At 45.3% G+C, this 18,019-nt stretch overlaps 1 protein-coding gene across 4 annotated transcripts in view; it reads left to right on the forward strand.

The window, feature by feature from the left end:
- The window catches only part of RALGAPA2 (Ral GTPase activating protein catalytic subunit alpha 2), a 115,616-nt gene that overhangs the window by 28,948 nt on the left and 68,649 nt on the right, over nt 1-18,019 (forward strand). For 3 of the 4 annotated variants that reach the window (XM_030489169.1, XM_030489170.1, XM_030489167.1), the window contains exons 11-24: nt 692-865; nt 1,749-1,886; nt 2,510-2,658; nt 3,081-3,192; nt 3,941-4,178; nt 4,715-4,879; nt 6,372-6,512; nt 9,399-9,536; nt 10,059-10,156; nt 12,032-12,122; nt 12,285-12,461; nt 13,868-14,061; nt 14,538-14,636; nt 14,897-15,052. In XM_030489169.1, coding sequence (XP_030345029.1) covers nt 692-865; nt 1,749-1,886; nt 2,510-2,658; nt 3,081-3,192; nt 3,941-4,178; nt 4,715-4,879; nt 6,372-6,512; nt 9,399-9,536; nt 10,059-10,156; nt 12,032-12,122; nt 12,285-12,461; nt 13,868-14,061; nt 14,538-14,636; nt 14,897-15,052 — 2,070 coding nt within the window. The remainder of the gene's footprint in view (nt 1-691; nt 866-1,748; nt 1,887-2,509; nt 2,659-3,080; nt 3,193-3,940; nt 4,179-4,714; nt 4,880-6,371; nt 6,513-9,398; nt 9,537-10,058; nt 10,157-12,031; nt 12,123-12,284; nt 12,462-13,867; nt 14,062-14,537; nt 14,637-14,896; nt 15,053-18,019) is intronic. The other variant, XM_030489168.1, reaches the window with a different exon arrangement.

Below are 18,019 nucleotides of genomic sequence, written 5' to 3' on the forward strand. Positions count from 1 at the left end.
TACGAGATGACATTTTCAGGCATTGATTTCTGTGCCTGTTCACTGCAGTGCAGAGGTCTGTATTGTTTCCAGTTTCCTAAGGCCTGCAGGCATGTGGGGAAGCAGGCAGTGCAGCCTTTGGGAGCTTTGGGAGAGGCTGGCTGTACAGAATGACTCCCAAACACAGATACTGAGCAGCATGGTGGGAACAAATGCACTGTGTTGATTTCCAAAGCTGCAGTGAGAAAGGATCAGGTGCCACCGCTGTTACCCTCGTCACACCTCGCTGCCTTGTCTCTACGTGCACCTCCTGAGGAGGCACTTCACATCACACACTGCTGATGTGATGGGGAGCCCTCCTCTTCAGGAGGTGCAGAGCAGTTCCCAGGCTTTGCCTGCCAGACCTCTGGGGCTGGTAAAGGCTTGTGGGGTGAACCCAGGTGAACTCAGAGACCTTGCATGGAGCAACAGCCACTGCTTTGGGTTGTCCCAACAAAGGCAGCATGGAAGTAGTTTGGAATTGTGAATGATGTAGGTATATGCACGGGCTGTTGGTTAATCTTAACTCCTCCTAGTACAGACATAAGAGTAGGAATTATGTGTCCTTCCTCTTTTGAGCTGTATTGGTGATGGGGGTGGCTGTGGGTGTGTTCATGTATGCATGCCCTTCTGTGGCCTAGATATAGTAAACTGAGTTAACTTTCCAATTCAGGCTTTTCTGTTGCCACCTTGTGATGTATCTGCAACACGGAAAGTGGTTAAGGTGTATCAGAAGTGGATACTGCAGGAGAAGCCAGTGTTCATGGAGGAGCCAGACAAGAAGGACGATGGGCAGGATGCTGTGGACAGCCTAGAAGATTCCTCAGTGCAAACGGATGGTAAACATGTATGGCATCAGTGTTACCTACTCCATCCTGTCACCTGCAGCACATGACTGAAGTTTAGACTCTCAGTGTAAATGAGTAACAACTTAAAAATGTGCGGAAAATCAAGATTAAAATAGGCGTTTATTTAAGGACTCAAAATAACTACTGAGTGTTCAGTAGCGCTTGCAGAGTGCAGGGAGAGGTTGCAGCTGTATTGAAATACATAATTTGTTGGTCACTCCCTGCCTGCACAAATGTGGCAGCAAGAACTGATGGAACAAACACTGGTAGGTTCCACAGTGTTAACATTCACACTGTCTGTTGGTCTCGTGCAGGTAGGACTATTTCCTTTTGGTGGTAGGTACTTCAGAATCTGACAATATGTACTGGTTTGTATATACTGGGTGAAATACATGGATTAATCTAGGAAATCAAAGTGTAGATACAAATTCTGTGCATCATTTTAATATCCTATACTGAACCATCAGTAAAAGTTGACTTTGACACTACTGACACTGTGAAGCTGTTTAAAAGGAAGGTTTGTTCCACTGAGAAAGAGGTTTGAGTTGTAAAAACACAGTGAGAATTACAAGGTTTTGATGGATTATTTTTGTAGAGAACTTATAGCTCTGCCGTGCTTAAATTCAAATAGTACTACAGTCAGTGACTACAAAATGCGATATAAAATATTTCAAATAACATAGCCTTCAAACTTCTATGAACCTTTAAATTGCACACACAGTCTGTTTGTTCAGAGATTAAGCAACAATAGACATGCCTTCCTTGCTGAAACGAAGTAGGACATGACAGGTCCGCTTTTTGCTGTTGACATTTTAAATGCTTTAGGTTAAATATGGGCACACTCCTCCCTGCTCTGTCCCTAACCCAGTCTGTGTTTGACAGCTCTCCTCTGAGCACTCGGGGCACAAGCGCTCCTCCAGCTGGGGCAGGACGTACTCCTTCACCAGTGCTGTTAACAGGGGATGTGTGCTGGAAGAGGAGGACAGAAACGTTAAAGCTGGTGCTCAAGCTGCATTACAGGTGTGGTGTGCAGGAGGGGAACAGGGCTGTAACTGAATCACGTACCCTCATCTCTTCATCATTTAACCTAATCATGTAACTCACACTGCAAGCTGTAGTATAGTCTCTGAAATTAAGGAAAACAGCTACCAGCAGTTGATGGGCTTTGTAAGATAGGGTTTGCACTTCATTTATAACTTTTTATAATGTGTATTAAGCCCTGGGACCACATCTTGCAGTCAGATATATTTCGTGACAGAAGGTTCATGTTTCTCTGCTGTGGGTACTGGGAATCAATCAGAATTGTGCACTTGCTCTCGTTGAGCCTCATTTATGGGGAACACGGGGAGCTGCTCAGGCATGCAATGCCAGGGAATGAGTAGCTGGAGGAATGGTGTTCTTGCCTCAGCACATAGCAGAGGTACTCACCAAACCCGCAGCGTGTGACACGTGCCTTTGCTGGGTCTGTAATGCCACCTGAGTGTTGCTGGAATGATGTAGAAAAACAGTGTGATAGGTAAAACATGAAACCTGCTCTAAGGAAAGTGAAAGGTTTGGCTGGAGGAGGACAAGTGTTTTAGTGTAAGGCTTGATTTCTTTGTTCCTGACACCGCATAATCTGACTGTCAATGCCTGTCTTGAAGGTGTTCCTGACAAACTCAGCGAATGTTTTCTTGCTGGAACCCTGCCCTGAAGTGCCTGCGCTGCTGAAGGAGCAGGTGGATGCTTGCAAAGCTGTTCTGAGCATCTTTAGGCGCATGATAATGGAGCTATCTATGAATAAAAAGACATGGTAAGCTTAATACATTCTGCATTGTTTAAGAGGAAATTATCAACATTTAAGTTTTATGGGAGCACTATTGGGTAGGGAACAGACTGGCTTTCTCGGGGACAGACCTTCCTGTGTAAGTTACCCTGGTGACTTGCCTCGGAATGGATCTGTGAGATTGCAGGTTCTGCTGTGTCCACGTTATTGTGTGATTTGCACGTGGGTTCTGGCCGGTGTTGCCATTCCTGACTGCACCTCTCAGAAGTGAGTTCTTACTGTCCACAACCAACTAACATCGTTTGGCAAATGATCTGTGAAGTCTGAAGTGTGATCACATTATAAGTCAGGCTCACTGGAGAATTAAGAGGGGGTTTTGGTACATGAAAATTAACAAGTACAATTAATAGAACATGTGAACAAAAAGTGCAATTTTGTTTTGCCTCCAGGGAGCAAATGTTACAGATACTCCTTAGAATAACGGAAGCTGTGATGCAGAAGCCAAAGGAAAACCAGATCAAGGATACATTTGCTCAAAGCATGTCAGGATTGCTTTTCCGAGTGAGTGGCTGGGGTTGGTTGGTTTATTTGGGGGGTTTATGTTGGTTCTCCATGATGATTACCCATAGTTTTAGTTAAATACTATTGCACAGTGCTATGAAACCTACTTGTAAACCATGGAGAGATTCTCCTTTGAAGTACTACAAGGAATTATTTTGTAAGCTGCTCCTAACAGAAGGAGACAGGTTGATTTGATCTGTTCCTCAGGGCTCTATGACAAACAGTGGTAGAACAGGCAGGCACACAGTCTCTGTGTGGATTCCTTCAATGAGTCTCTCTAAGGTGTAAGCTTGATGTAACTAAGTCCAGCTGGCACGTCACAACTGAGGCACATTGAATGACTGAAAACATTTATACGTCCTATTGTACTTCACGTGCTGATCTACAGTGTTCAGGCCTGAGTGCCACAGGCATAGCACAGTCACTGCAATCACTCCATAGGTGTAGGAGACAGCTCTTCATTGTTAGTATTATTATTATTAGTCACAGCACATTATTTCAGTTTACCAGGGAACACACAGACCAGCTGAAACATATGTTTGGGAATGTTTGCATTTCCTTAGTGAACAACTTTCACAATTATTTACACCCTGATGTCTGGGAATGTTTTTTTGTTGCAAAATACTACCTGTGCATCATGAATACTCAGTGCTAATGTGCAGGTTGGTGCTGGCTTTCATGAGCTTGGGCCGGGGCTGGATTCATCTCAGCAGCAGTGCATGAGCTGTCACTCGTTTCTGTCTCTCAGACCCTCATCGTGGCGTGGATCAGAGCCAACCTGAGCGTGTACATCTCCCGGGAGCTGTGGGATGAGCTGCTCAGTGTTCTCTCCTCCCTGACCGACTGGGAGGAGCTCATCGCTGAGTGGGCCAACATCATGGACTCTCTGACAGCCGTGCTGGCCAGAACCGTGTATGGGGTGGAGATGACAAACTTGCCCTTGGATAAGCTCAGTGAACAGAAAGAAAAAAAACAGAGAGGGAAAGGTTGGTCGGTGCTTCAGTGCCTTTTGTATCCAACAAGTTAAATACTTAAGATTAATCTCAAAAATTGATTTAATTTAATCTAACATTAAATATTCCTTAATCTAGTATAAGAACCTGTTTAATCAAATGTGAAGTGCTTTGGATTTGTGTATTCTCATCCTCCACTGTGGAAGGAAAGGTAATTGGGGTCAATAGAGGAAGCAGGTTTTAAAATCAGCGCTTAAAATCAGTCTTTGTTGTGTAATGGCAGTGAAACGTGGTTTCCAGTGCTGTAGTCTGGCCTAGTCAGCAATGCAGAAATTCTTTTCCATGACTTTTTATTAAACTTTAATAAAATATTTTAGCTGCATTTATGTGCCACTTGCAATTGATGCACATAGTTGAAGCAGTGATTGGTTTTTATTGATGGTACAAGTTCACCTGTGTTGTTTAAAAGATGTTTTTCATGCCTGAGTGCTTGTAAGCCCATTCTTACTTAGCAGAAACACATGCCAAAGCATACAATGACTGAGAATTTTGCTTTCTTTCTCTCTAAGGTGGCATTTTGGAGCCTCAGAAGACAGCTGTAGTGGGAAGATCTTTCTCATTAAGCTGGAAAAGCCATCCTGAAGTTGTGGAGCCAATGAGATTCAGAAGTGCCACCACCTCTGGAGCCCCAGGGGTTGAGAAGGCAAGAAATATTGTTCGTCAGAGAGCAACAGGTTAGACATAAAGAACTAAATATTGTGTCCCCAAACACTCGTGTTTTAAATCTGCCTTTGAGTTGTGGCTGCTTCCAGAAGTAGTGCAACTTAATAGTTAAATGCCTGAGCAGAGATGCTGTGTACCTGTGGCTGGGTGTCCTGACCACTGCCAGTGTGAATAGATAATCCAAGTATTTTGGAAGACTCAAAATAGATGCTTTGAAGTACTTTACATTTAATTGCAAGTTAGTCCTTTGTACACTATGGTTTTATGTAAAGAAGTACATCCCATTCCTATTTACAATTTCATAAGAAAGCATTTATTAACATCAGTCAGATAGTACCTGGTGCTTCTGTCTTTTCACACAGCTGTTGACTGTGAGCACAAGGTAAACCAGATACTTAACAAACAGTTTCATCCTTTCTTTCTTGTTTTATTTGCTTCCTTTTTACTGGCATGAGGAGGTATGTACAGCATCTCCTTTTCCTTTTCTCTCTCATGTTTACCTCTGGAAAGAGGAAAACAGGAGAAGGGAGAACAGGGCTGAGGAATGATGAGGCATGTCTGAGACCCCAGGCACTGAACGGATATCTGATTTTTCAAGCATTTCAGCAGCCTGAATTTGATCTCTTTATTTCATGGTAGCATGGTTCTGTGTTCCAATGCAGTGGGCTAAGGATAAGAAATCTCCATAGAAAACCTGCTTTTGAATAGGAGGTATTTCACTGTGCAGCTTCCTTCCTCCATCCTAACAGATTAGTTGTGTTTCTTACCAGGAGAACTTGAAGGTGATTTTGTATGTTTTGAGGCTTTAGGCTTCATAACTAAGCCACAGGCTTCAGCTTAGATCACAAAATGTTTTGTCAATGGAGTCTGTCATTCTTTGTGTCTGTTTACTTTCAAATTCAGCAAGTTCCTCCAGTGGGAATTCTTTCTTTCTTCTGCCACAGCATTTCTCCCCTAGTTCTCTCTAAGGGAGAGATATCTCTGCTGCCAGAGCAGTCGAGAGAACCTGGAGGTGTTGATCATAAAGGGCTTTTCTAAGTCTAACCTCCAGCTCAGAACAGGTCTGCTCACAGCAGGGTGCTTGGGCTTTACCCAGCCTGGAGCTGGGATGCAGAGTTTCACAAGCCAAACCAGAGGCAGCTCTGTCTTTAGATCAGTTTGAGTAAGTTTTCCAGTCTTTGTTTTTGAGCTGTATGTTATGCTATAGATACTTTGAGGCAAAGAAGAGAGGGTAAAGTCAAATCAGGCCAGAGACAGGAATTGTGCACTGGCAGAATGAAATATTCCCTGTGGGGGAACTGCTGTGTTTCAGAAATCACTGCTTTCAGTAGATGAGAAGCAGTTGCACATTATTGACTTAGAGCTCACAGGAAACACTTGTGGGCTTAATGGTGTAATTTTCCCCCCCCCAAGTCATTGTGTTTCATTGTATCACAACATTCAGAACCCCAAATATTTCCTTACTGTTTCTGACCTAATTCTTGCTTTATTTCTCTCTGGAAGCCAAGCGCAGCCAGTCTATCAGCAACTGTGTGCACCTTTATGAGGCTTTGCCAGCTACTAAAAGCGTCCCTCTCCTGCTTCACACTGTGAGCTCTCTCTTACCTGGTATCTCTTACACTTCTTGCTCTCACAGACTGTCAGGTACTGTACTTGAAATCATCTTTTATATAAATGTTCTTTATATTTTAAACTGCTGTCTGTCTGTTCCCTTCCTGTCTGTAGTGGTATGGAATGAGATGTTTTGCCCTGGTTCTGTTTCTCATGCCTCAGTGCTGTTCAAAACATGGTGTTAGCTAATAGTGGTAGCCATTAAGAGATGAGCAAGTTTAATGGGACCGTAACTTGGCCTTTTTCAGAGTTACAAAGGGTGCAAAAAGTGGCTCCTTGTAGCTTTTTGTTACTCTGGCACTGGGTTCGGTGTCAAACAGTAACTTTGTCAGGGAAAAGGAGGAGAGCAAAAAGGAGGAGCTGCTGCAGAAACTCCTTGAAGGTGTGAGCTAGCGCAAGCAAAATACGCAAAGAAATGCAGCTGGTTGAGCTACGAAATTTAACAGAAAAATCTCATTCAATCTGTTACTGTTACAAATCCACACTTATAAATGTGGCTTTTTTCCTCTTCTGTAGAATTCTTCCTGTAATTATTGATACCAGAAGCAAATGCAAAAGATTTGTCTGTGCCTCTTAGTTCTCAGGTAGTGTTTGATTTCTCCCAAATGTCTGCAGTACTGCAAGCAATGCAGTTTTTGTTCATTTTAATATTAAAGATTACCATAAATCATAATTAATTTAATTTCTTAATAAATCCTCTTATTCATGCTTACACTTTTTATTGCTTGATTTATGGAAGGTTTCCAAGCAATTGTTAAAGTTTTAATGTAGTGCAGACCAAATATACTAAGGATTAGGGCAGCAAAACCTAAAGGCAGCAGTCCAGATTTGGGCATTTAGTGTTATTTAGACTCAAGTGGTTGTGTTTCTGCTCAACAGTGCAGTAAACCTTGGATTTTCTAAGGAGTGGAACTTGCTGTTGTGATAAATGAAGCTGGAGCAAGCCCTAAGCACACACCTCCTGAGCCGAGCTCTGTGCTCGTGCCCAGACAGAGCTGAGTGAAAGCGAGCACTGAGTGCTTGGCTGTAGGGCACTCCTGTAGCACACTCCAGGGGTGCTGGTGGAGGCAGCCAGCTTGCTTGTCCTCCGAGCAGGCTGTCCTTTATTTCTGTTTCAAGCCTCTGAAAGTGACTTTGTCCCCTCCTGCATGGCACCTCCTGGGAGGGGTTTCTGACTCGAGCCCTAACCAGGGTTAGAGCAGAAGTTGTTCCAGCTACTGAATTTAATGTTATTTGATTTTATCACTTTCTGCAATACACTTAAGGCAGCAGTGACACTGTGAGGCCAATACATACCAGAGCAGTTGGGGTTTGTGCATGGGTTCTTGTGAGGTACTTTTCTGAAGTACACACAATGCTTATTAAGTGTTTCAGCACTAAACTCAGTTGGTGCAGGTTGATCGAGCTGAGCACTGTGTCCTTCTGTGGGCTGCTGCTGCAGCCTGTGTGTGTCACCCATAACCTGTCCCAAGAGCTGCACTTCTTGCTCGTTGTCTGACTAAGCACAGGCTTAATGTCAGTGCCTGTGGAGCAGACATGGAGCAGAGCAGAGGAGGCAGGAGGAGTTTAACAGAAAGCTGGTGGGAAGGCCACTGGTCCTGATTGGAAAACAGAGATGCCAGGGGTCTCATAGCAGCTGCCACAGCAGCAATTTCCATCCTGCTTTGAGAAGGGAAGGTACCATTGGCTGTGTGACCTGAGCAGTCGCTGGTGGCTCTGCTGGGTCAGCGCTGGCGGGGTGTGTGGGCCCCCTCCTCAGCTGCTTTCTGGAGAAGGAGGTAGCAGTCAGGTTAGGATTGGGAGGTGGCATTAACCACTGTCACGGCCATAACTAAAAGCACCTCTACTTGCCTACAGGAAACCTGGAGAGGGGCTTTGGACAAGGGCCTGGAGGGACAGGCCAAGGGGAATGGCTTTAACCTGCCAGAGGGGAGACTGAGATGAGCTCTGAGGCAGAAGCTCTTCCCTGTGAGGGTGCTGAGGCGCTGGCACAGACTTTTCCCAGAGAAGCTGTGGCTGCCCCATCCCTGGCAGTGTTCAAGGCCAGGTTGGACACAGGGGCTTGGAGCAACCTGCTCTAGTGGAAGGTGTCCCTGCCCGTGGCAGAGGTTGGAACTGGATGAGCTTTAAGGTCCTTTCCAACCCAGACGAGGCTGGGATTCTGTGAATGGGAGCATACTCGATCCCAAGTGTTGCTGTCTTTCCCCTCACCCCAGTGCTCAGAGAAATGCATTTCTACAAGCACTGTGTTGCTAGCTCACCTCAAGAGCTCCTGAAGCTCCTTCCCCACTATATCAGTTTACTTTCTCACTTGAATTTTCATGCCCCTTTCTCCTCTCTTTTGATTTCTCGTTTGCAGTTATAACAGGAAGCTGCAGGATCCAGTTTGCCCTCAGAAACCAAGCCCGAGTCACGTGTAGCTCAGATTGGTTTTACCCTGTCTGAATTGTTGCCTGTTTTTCTTGTCCCCCTCCCCTCCTCATGGAGCGGTCAGGCAGCACAGCCGCCTGTCCTGCACTCCGCATCTAGAGCAGTGTTGCAGCTTCCCCTCTGTCCTGTTTCCAGAAGCAGCAGGGCCTAGTCTGGGGCTCTAGCGCTGAAAACCAGCTTTGTTCCCATGGCAGCCTCCCGCCCCTCCTCGTGCACTCCGAACCCCAGAGCCATTTCTGTCCCTTTTACAGCCCTTTCACCACTGGCACTGCTCATACACGCCTCTCTAAACTTTACAGTTTTCTAAGGATATTTTATAAAACTTAAATGATAACCTCTGTAACTGGGAGTGACATTCCAGCTTTGGAACTTGGGAATTTTAAAGGTATTTGAGTAGATATTGAACTTTTCATATAGCTTCCTGAGGTAAGGAGTTGTCACATGTGTGTCATTCTGAGGTTGTGCGAATGTTCTGTGTTAAATCACCAGAAGTGGAAGAATCTCAGCAGCTGGAAAATCCAGCAGGAGCAGAAGCCTCGGGCCTGTTTTCAGAGCAAGAGCAGCAGCTGGCTCGGAGCAGCAGCACCTCGGACATCGCAGAGCAGTTCCCTCCTGATTTTCTCCAAGGTAATTCTTACAGACCACAGCGATGCTGCACTTCTGAAGAGGAAGTGTAGAGCCTTGTCCAGCCCCATAAGTGCTGCTCTTATCTACGTTGCTTTGCAGCTCTGTTGTAAGACGGTTTTTTATCTTGCTTTCTTAGTAAATATATCGTTGGTGTCTTGTTGAAATAACTATTGGTAAGAAGTTACAGACCCAAATGCAGGACATGACCTTTATAAAGCAGGGCAGTTAACAAAGAAACCTTTAAACCTGTGTATTTTGTGTGTAACTCTTGACATTTATTTCTTTTAATCTGGCTTGCATCTAAATTTTGTCTTCAAGCAAACAGCTCTGCTGTTCTATCGTGTAAGTATGTCGTGCTTATGAAGGATCTTCCAAAACGCCTTGTGTTCTGTTGTAATATATTACTTCCCTGAGCTATAGGCACAAGAGACCTGTGAATGTAACTGAAGTGCTCATGTGCTTTGCTATGTACTTTAGTCCCACAAATGTCTGTATCTCTTGTTTGCTTTCCAAAATTTCTAGGTAAAAGGGCTGGAGCTTCTTATAATTCCACTTCTGCAGACTCCAAATGTGTTCAGGAAAATAAGGCATGTGCAAAGAAGGAACATGAAGCTGAGCAAGTAAGGCAAAATGGGAAAAGTGGTTATTGATGAGATCCTAACAATGTTTTATTTCTAATGAGATAGTTCTAGTGTTTAGAAACTCCAGTTTAGCAACTGCCAGTGTGAAAAACCAGTAATCACATTTCTGGTTTGGAGCTAGGAATTGTGCTGTAGCTGCTCACGTGCTGGGTGATGTGAGTGTTCTGCCTCTCCCCATCTTGTCAGTTGTTTCTGCAGGCCGAGGTAATGGCCTGTATTGCAGGTTTATACAAGACTTCTGTGCTTTTTATATGAAATATAAACAAGAAGTTAATAACTTTTAAAGTGTAAATAATTCATGGCTATTATAGAGCTACAGTGCACTGGAATAAATGTTTCATAGTTTAAAGTAGTGGGGGAAGTACTCTCCTTCACCACCATTTGTATCACCAGCTGTGTACTGCAGAGGTTTGTGCAAGTTACCATCAGGACAGGAAAGCTTCATAAATCTTTAATGCAACTTCTGAATAAATGGCAGAAATAATGATGACTGGGGCTGATCATCTCTGTGGAAGTGTAATGCAGTGTGGCACGGAGAGCTTCAAGCTGAATCTCGTCTTTGGACCGTGGCTCTCCCATATGTCTAGACTTAAAAGTACCAGTAACTGCTCTAGAACGGAGAGGAGCCATTTTCTGCAGGGTGCTTTCACTAATTGCTTCAGGAGTAGCCAAGTGTCTCAGAGAGGGAGGAAAACCCCGTCTGCTGTGCGTGGCGGAGGGGAGAGGGAGAGAAGTGAGCTCGGGGGGGAATAAACATTAACCTGGCTCCCCGTTCTGTCCAAGTGTTACCGAACACTCCCAGGCGTGTGCTGCCGGGCTGCTGCCCGTGTGGCACCTCCATCCTGCCTGCAAGTGGGAGCTGGGCTTTGGCCGTGTGTTCACTGTGTAACTTGCTGAGGTACCTCGTGAACCAGCCGGACCTCAGACCACAACCCACTGAACCACCACCATCACTGGGAGCCAGTCATCAGGGAAGAGGGAGCGCTGCAGCTCTCCAGCTCTCCAGCTGCAATGTTAGATAATATCATAATGATTTCTAAAGCCAGATGTCTCTGTAGGGACAAGAATTCCTCAGATTTAGGCAGAGAGAACAAATGGATTAATGTCTGGGCAGTGGGTCAGAAGTTGCTTGAAGAGATTTATACATTTATTTAGAAACAGTAATACTAGTATCTGCAAATCTCAAAATGGAATGTCAGAAATGTTACCTGAATTGAAGAATTTGAGAGCAGAGGTTTCTTCAGCGGTTAGATCCAGTGTGCTGCAAGGGGCAGGGCCTGGGGCTTTGTGTTGGGCAGGAGTTAAGTTTTGCCATTACAGGTGCCATGGAGATGTGAATTGGAAGGTGATCTGCCAGATGTAAAGAAAACCAGTGATGTGCAGGGACAGAGCAGAGTCGTGTAGAAGCAGCAAATGGTCTGAAGGGTTTTCAGCAAGTAGCTCTAAACCCATTTGGTGAAGGAGGAGGAGGTGAACAAAGGATGGGGTGTCTCTGCATGGGTTGTCTTGCAGCAGAATAATGCCCTGGCAGAAGAGATGACTGCTGATTCCTTCCTGAAAGATTTTTGGTACTTTTCTGTATTGAATCATTTCAGACTTGTGGAAAAACATAGGTAAAAAGTCCTGCTTGTTGGTATGAAAACTGAGCGTAAGGAAGGGAGGTTAAAGGCTGAAACTGAAAGCATGTGCTTCCCTTAAGTCATTTAGAGATATTTCGGTAGTCTAAATATTCCTGAAAATATCGTGACTGGGTTGTAACTGATTTCTAGTAACTGTGTATGTATCTCAGATTTGCTAAAATATGATGTAGTTATCAGAACTGTAATAAACTGAGATGAATGTGTTTCTCCAAAGGTACCAGTCCGAAGAAGCAGCAGCACAGCTGAGTTGGATTTGAAGGCAGACTGGCAGCAATCCCATGGGAATTGCAGAGAGAGAGAAAAAAGTGAGTTCCAGGAAACACAGTCTTTTTCTGAGGTGTGGCAAATGGAATCAGTGTCATATTCTGTCTTGTTGCAGATGTAGTGGCCACTTTTCTCATGGTGCTTTGCTAATGTAGTTGTTACAAGCAGGATTTGTGATCTGGTTAATGCCCTTGTTGCTGCAGGTGAGAGTGTCAGCAGTGACACGTCCATTGGCTATAACAACGAGGTGGAGATTGCTCTCATCCCCTGGCAAGCTTCTGAAGATGACCCTGAGGTGAATGCCTCAGCAGATGTTTGTGTGGATGCTGATGCCCCTCGCTGGCTTCAGCTTAGCCCCTCAGACACCGCAAACCTGACAGGTACTGCACTGCAGGGAACGTGTTCTACACTGTGATCTCCCAAAGGACTTCACACAGTTCAGTTTGCTTATAAAAAGTATGTTTCATTTTTCATGTATCGCCATTTCCTTTTGTGATGCTTATTCAAAAATGAGTTTTGAATGCCCAGAGTTTAAGGAATTTGGGTAATCAGAAGCTGAAATAGGTTCCAATAAATTGTGATCCAGAAAAGGATCACACTGGTGAAAATAATGGGGTTGCTTTCTGTGTCAGATCACTACTCATCAGCTGAGTTGTGACAGCTGATCACTTGTGCTCTCTGAGCCTGCCCTAATAATGCCCAATAAATTAATCTAATTGAATAGGTTTTATTTCATAGCAGAAGGGTACAACAAACAAAGCAAAAAGCAAAACAAAATATCCCAAAAGCTTTTAAAAAAAAATCAATTCACATGAACATAAAAGCATCTAGAATGGCTTTCACTTTGCTGACCCTCTCTGGGTCCTGGGGTTACTTCCCTCTGCCAGTGTAGAGGGTTCCTGCACCTCTCCTCCAACCCTTGAGTGCTGAGCAGGGAGCCCTGCTGCACCCTGGGGCTGGTTGTGCCTGCAGACAGGCTGCTGCACAGCTCTCCCTGCTCTGAGAGCAGGCTCTTGTCATCAACAATTCCACTTCAATATGGAATTCTGCTTGTACTGTCCCAGCATACAAGTTCCATTGTCCTGGTGGTCTTCACAACCCCCTGCTCTCCTTCTCAGTTTGCATACTGCAACCTTAGGAACAGTTTCTGCATAAATGAGGATGCCCGAGCATGCTCTTCATCACTAGCAGTGCATACCTCTTAGGGTCTTTGTTCAGTTGCATTTCCAGGTCATTTTATACTGTGTGATCTTAAAAGAGAAAGCTCTTTTAGAAACGGAAATCATAGAATCACAGAATCCCAGGCTGGTTTGGGTTGGGAGGGACCTTAAAACTCATCCAGTTCCAACCCCTGCCACGGGCAGGGACACCTTCCACTAGAGCAGCCTCTGCCTGTGGCCGGGGGATTGGAACTAGATGATGAAATCTACCTGTAAAAGCCAGTTATTGGTTGAATAAATCTCTCAGAGTACATGAATGTTCCATTTGACTGCATTTGCCTCCGTGATAAAACAAACCAAACGTTGAGGGGGGCCATTCTGATGTAAACTGCTCTGTAGCTGTGTCACCCCTGCGTGGAAGGCCCGTGAGCCCACGCTTTCTGCTGTGTTTTGGTTTCGAACCATGTGCTGGCTTGAGCAATGAGAAAGAGAGTGGTGATCTGGAGAAAGAGAGAACTTCAGAGGTGGAAGATGGTTAAAAGGAGCAGTTTTCCTGTTTTATTGACCCAGTTTATACTGACACTGCATTTCTATTTCATGGAAATGGAACTGTGTTGGATTTCCAGACAGCAGTGAGTTCCTTGCTGATGACTGCAGTATAATTGCTGGTGGAAGCCTCATCGGGTGGCATCCCGATTCTGCTGCCGTGTTGTGGAGGAGGATCTTGGGAATTCTTGGAGATGTGAACAATATAAAGTCACCTAAAATTCATGCAAAAGTGTTTGGGTATCTTTATGAGTTGTGGTACAAACTTGCAAAGGTATGTGTGTGATGCTTACACCTGCTGATACTGATTTTTCTGTTGTTTAAAAATTGAGTATGACGTAGTATTACCATCTGGAACAAAAGCATGGGATTTGGAGGATTCTCTTGTCAGGAAGGCTAATCCTGTTTGATTTCCAGTAGGTGTCCCCGGTAGAGAATGTTCCTGTTCAATGATAAGAGAATTTAGACAATTAATTTATATGGGGTGAGGAAACAGTAGCAAAGAAAATAGAGGTATAGGATAGAATATTGGTGTAAAAGCCCATGGTATGACCTGAAAGAGCAACGTTTGCTTAGGGCATGGGGAAGCCCTATAGAATGAGCTTTCCTGGTAGTTTTGGCTGAAGTAGGAACTCTGTAGCACAGAGTGTAGTACCTTGAAGTACCTAAAACAAAATAAAATGAGAAAGTAATAATGTGAAATAAAGAAGCTGTCAGCTTTACTGGCTCTTCTCTTTTAAAACCCTCTAGATTCGGGACAACCTCGCTATAAGTGTGGACAACCAGTCTACTCCCTCTCCTCCTGTCCTCATTCCTCCTCTCAGGATATTTGCATCTTGGTTGTTCAAGGTAGGTGGTTTCTAAACTTCTCACGCATGTTGTCTTCTATACCAGTACTGAATGTGTGTATGTTCAATTGTGTTACTGTTAATGTTTGCAACCACTGCTGCTAAGAGGATGAATACCCTCCAAAGGCTGTTTGGACTTGAATCTCCTGTAACAAATACAGGGAACAGCTTTGCTTTATGCAGAATCTGCTGGAGATACAGTTTTGCATTCCCTGGCTACTAGAGGAAAAAGCAGTAATACAAGGATTTTGCTCTTTTCAGGCAACCACCCTGCCAAGCGAGTACAAGGAAGGCAAGCTGCAGGCGTACAGGCTCATCTGTGCCATGATGACGAGGCGACAAGATGTTCTGCCAAATTCTGATTTCCTGGTTCACTTCTACTTTGTGATGCACCTTGGCTTGACAAGTGAAGACCAGGTACAGGCTTTACCTGATAAAAAGTGAATTTATTATTGTGTGCTGATGGGAATGTCTATTTTCTGTGTTACAATTCTTGTGTTGGGGCTCTGGGGCAACAGCACAAGAGGGACGTGGAGCTGCTGGAGCGAGGCCAGAGGAGGCCCCGGAGCTGCTGCGAGGGCTGGAGCAGCTCTGCTCTGGAGCCAGGCTGAGAGAGCTGGGCTGGGGCAGCCTGGAGAAGAGAAGGCTCCTGAAGGGGAGACCTTAGAGCAGCTCCAGTGCCTAAAGGGGCTCCAGGAAACCTGGAGAGGGGCTTTGGACAAGGGCCTGGAGGGACAGGCCAAGGGGAATGGCTTTAACCTGCCAGAGGGGAGGTTGAGATGAGCTCTGAGGCAGAAGCTCTTCCCTGTGAGGGTGCTGAGGCGCTGGCACAGACTTTTCCCAGAGAAGCTGTGGCTGCCCCATCCCTGGCAGTGTTCAAGGCCAGGTTGGACACAGGGGCTTGGAGCAACCTGCTCTAGTGGAAGGTGTCCCTGCCCGTGGCAGGGGGTTGGAACTGGATGAGCTTTAAGCTCCCTTCCAACACAAACCACTCCATGGTTCTATGATTTTCGTATTTGAAGATCTGAAGCAGAAAGGAAGCAATGCTTTGTGACAGTTGTTGCATGAAATTGTCCTGTGTAGCCTGGTCTGTACCTCTCTTTAGATTACCTAGTCATAAGTTTCTCATTGCTCCCCCAGTTATAAACTGTTATAGATGATGAAATATTACCTGTAATATTTCAGGTAATACTCAGGGGAGAGCTGGGACAGAAGGTTATTTTACCACTGTAGCCAAGAGGTGCTGCCAAAACATTCTGCTTCTAAGGATGAACGTGTCCAGGCCCCTGTGCCCTAGGCTGGCCTCGTTAATCAAGCATTCAGTGGGAGATGAAGACAAGACTTCATCTGTTGAGGTGTAAGGAGATTACTGGGCCACAGAAATGGCTGAATACTTATAGCAATTCTAGGAATTACTCCTACGCAAAATAGACAATATGTAGAAACATCCACGTTTTCATAGTTGGAGGAGAGAGGTTTCTTCCCTGTCAGCACGGGCAGAGCCGAGCTGCGGGGCCGGCAGAGGGCACCTCGGAACCCTGCAGCGCTCACTGCTCCGCCGGGTGCCTGCGGGGAGAGCCTGCGCAGGCTGCCTTGTGTCTGAGGTGGGGGAGAGGAACAGGCAGTTGTTGCGGGGCTCTGGCGCTGAGTCTCAGTTCTCCTCCTGACAAGCATTTGGAAAATCCTCCTTTTAAATAGATAAGGGGGGGGAAATGAAAAAAGGGAATAGAAAGGAAATTATTTTCTTGTGGAAAAACAAGTCCTGGCCAGTACCGAAACACAGAAAACCTCCCCTTTCTGCCACTGTCAGTGTGTAACCTGGGGGTAGCGAAGAGCATGTTGCTCTTTCATTTCCCTAACGCCATTCGGATTTCAGTTTAACACTGCTTGGTGAACAGAGTAGCTTCATTCCCCTACAAACCCCCTGCGTGCTAACACCCACCGTGATCAGACCCCCTCAATGTTAAGAACCACACAGCATTACATCCTCTCACATAAAACACACAACTCACCAAATGTTAAAGCCTGATGTAGGCTGAATTTAAGTAAAATATTCACTTTTACATTTGGAAAAACAAAGACCGTTAATATAACAGCCACTGCCAACACAGGCCATAGGGATGGACGGTGTCAGTAACTGTAAGACTGAAGTTGTTTTCATCTACACATTTCTATGAAATGGCCAGGTTCTGAAGTGTCAGCAGCTCCTTTCTTCTAAGCTGGAGGGTGCTCTGCTTTTCCCAAATCTGGTGGCTTCCTGGAGAGCCAATTCCTACATAGAAACCAGGAGATTTCTGAAATGTGGAGCTGGTTGTTGTTGAGCTGCTCTTTACCCTGTTCATTGCGCTTTGGTGTTAGTAGCAGTCCCGTAGACTTTAAGCTTTGGCTGCTGTGCACATCGGATTTCAGTCCTTGTGCAGAGCCCCAGTCCCGAAGTGAAAGAAGATGAAGAGGTGGAGACTGTGCACAGTGAAGGCAGACCCTGCGCTGCCCATCCTTCCAGAGTGTCCCAGATATTTTCCGCGCTGATGCGCTCTTTGTTCCTCCTCGCCTCGCTCTGTTTTGCTGCTTTTGCCTCTTGGTGGCACACTTGACCACAGGTTTTCTCTTGTGTTGCTGTCCTTCCAGTTTTGCTTTCCTTAGCTATGGAATTGGTTGAGGTATTAACTCATGGTGCTTGGGAGCTCGGATTCTCATGCAACGTGTTGGTACAAACCACAATCCTTGTGCCTATTTCTGTATTTCCAGTATCACAGAATCCCAGAGTGGTTTGTGTTGGAAGGGAGCTTAAAGCTCATCCAGTTCCAAACCCCTGCCATGGGCAGGGACACCTTCCACTAGAGCAGGTTGCTCCAAGCCCCTGTGTCCAACCTGGCCTCGAACACTTCTAGGGATAGGGCATGATTCGCCTCAAGATGCTGGATGGGTGCTGAGTCTGGTCCAGTAATTGGATGCCGGGGGCACTGCCTGCTGCAAGGACAGGTTCTGTGATTTTTGTACTTCTGTGGGAATTGGTACATGCTGTTCCCAGATAAACCTCTTTAAAAGAGGGTGTGATGTCCTGGGCACAGGGACCACTGGGACACACATCCCTGTTCTTCCCAGCACTGCAGAATTTGAGGATTCCAGCCATTGCCCACGAGAACAAACTTGGTGCAGATTCTTTTAGCACAGATGTTTACATGCTAAGCACAAGCATGAGTTTCTTACTCTTAAGGAACACAAACAGGAGAACTGTGGGGATGTTCTCATGGAGCGATTTTCCTTCTGTGTGTATCACTAGTGCAACCTTAAGATTACTGGGGAAAGCAGCAGAAATGTGGACAAACCCCAGGAGAACACGTTGGCTGCATTAGAAGAGCTTTGAGTCACTACATAAATTAC

Source organism: Strigops habroptila, chromosome 6 (assembly GCF_004027225.2).
Source record: "Strigops habroptila isolate Jane chromosome 6, bStrHab1.2.pri, whole genome shotgun sequence".
NCBI classification, from domain to species: Eukaryota; Metazoa; Chordata; class Aves; order Psittaciformes; family Psittacidae; genus Strigops; species Strigops habroptila.